Source organism: Egretta garzetta, unplaced genomic scaffold (genome assembly GCF_000687185.1).
Source record: "Egretta garzetta isolate BGI_Z169 unplaced genomic scaffold, ASM68718v1 scaffold520, whole genome shotgun sequence".
Classification (NCBI taxonomy): Eukaryota; Metazoa; Chordata; class Aves; order Pelecaniformes; family Ardeidae; genus Egretta; species Egretta garzetta.
Genome location: NW_009258482.1, coordinates 200,087 through 201,155, shown reverse-complemented (window position 1 = coordinate 201,155; position 1,069 = coordinate 200,087). Strand labels below are relative to the sequence as shown.

Sequence of the window (1,069 nt, the reverse complement as noted above, 5' to 3'; positions counted from 1 at the left end):
GGCGCCCCCCGCCAGCCCTGGTGAGGAAGGCGCAGCCAGGGGCTCAGCGCCATCCCCCAGCCCCCATTTCTCTGGGAAAAAGCCACAGATGGACCCTGCAGGGGGGGGATGCCGAGAGGCAAGGAGATGTCCCCCCAGCAGGGAGGAGATGTCCCCCGAAGCTGCTGAGAGGCTGCAGGGAGGAGGAGGAGGAGGGCACGAGGCCGGGGAAGGCTGTGACACGGGGCTGGGGACATGGGGGGGGCTCCCACGCTTCACGCCCCCAGCAGCTTCTTGACCATGTAGCCTGGCATGCTGTAGAGGAAGAGGGCGACCATGATGAGGAGCAGGAGGGCCAGCACGATTTTGATGATGAGCCACTTGTAGCGCGTGCAGATGAGGTATTTGATGGACTTGAGCGGGTTCAGGAACCAGATGAAGGACGTGTCCGGGCGGCTGCAGGGGAAGCAAACACCCATGGTTAACGCCGTGGCCGTGGAGCAGGGATGCACGGCTGGCAGCGCAGTGGTGGACGTGGTGGGCAAAAGGAGGGGCAGGGTCCCCTTCCCTGGATGAGCCTGCATGGAGCCCAACCAGGAGGATGAGGAGGGTGGGCGAGGGGAGCCGGCACGACATGGGCCAGATGGGGTCATGCAGGTTCGTGGGGGGTGGGAGGATTCCAGGTGAAGCTGGAACCTGACGGTGTGGATGGGAGGGGAGGAGGAGGAGGAGGTGGGAGGCTGAGGAAAAGGGATGGAGCCAAGGAAAGTGGCGGAGGGGGAACAGAGTAAGGAAAAGCAGCAGGGCTGCGAATAGCAGGCAGTGGGGGGAAGCCTCAGAGGTGGCTCTGCCCGTAACCCTCCTTCCTACGTCATGTACGACGATGAATTATCATCATCATCATTGCCTCCCCATGCCTGGCTCCCTCCCCGGGGACCACCCCGCAGCATCTCCAGAGGCCCAGGCGCCTGCTGGGCAGTGGGGTTTCCTACTCACTTGGGCTTCTCCAGTGGATCAGGCTCGTTGCGAGCCAGCCCGGCGGGGGATTTCTCTGCCTCCTCCCCTGTCAGAAGGGGCAGGTCCGCCCCCC

General features: G+C 64.2%; 1 protein-coding gene across 1 annotated transcript in view; it reads right to left on the bottom strand.

Annotated features, from left to right (window-relative positions):
* Positions 1-254: 254 nt before the first annotated feature.
* The window catches only part of OTOF (otoferlin), a 29,895-nt gene continuing 29,080 nt past the window's right edge, over positions 255-1,069 (bottom strand). The window contains exons 27-28 of the mRNA XM_009644045.1: positions 976-1,066; positions 255-435 (exon numbers count right to left, since the gene is read on the bottom strand). Of these exons, the coding sequence (XP_009642340.1) occupies positions 255-435; positions 976-1,066 (272 nt within the window). The remainder of the gene's footprint in view (positions 436-975; positions 1,067-1,069) is intronic.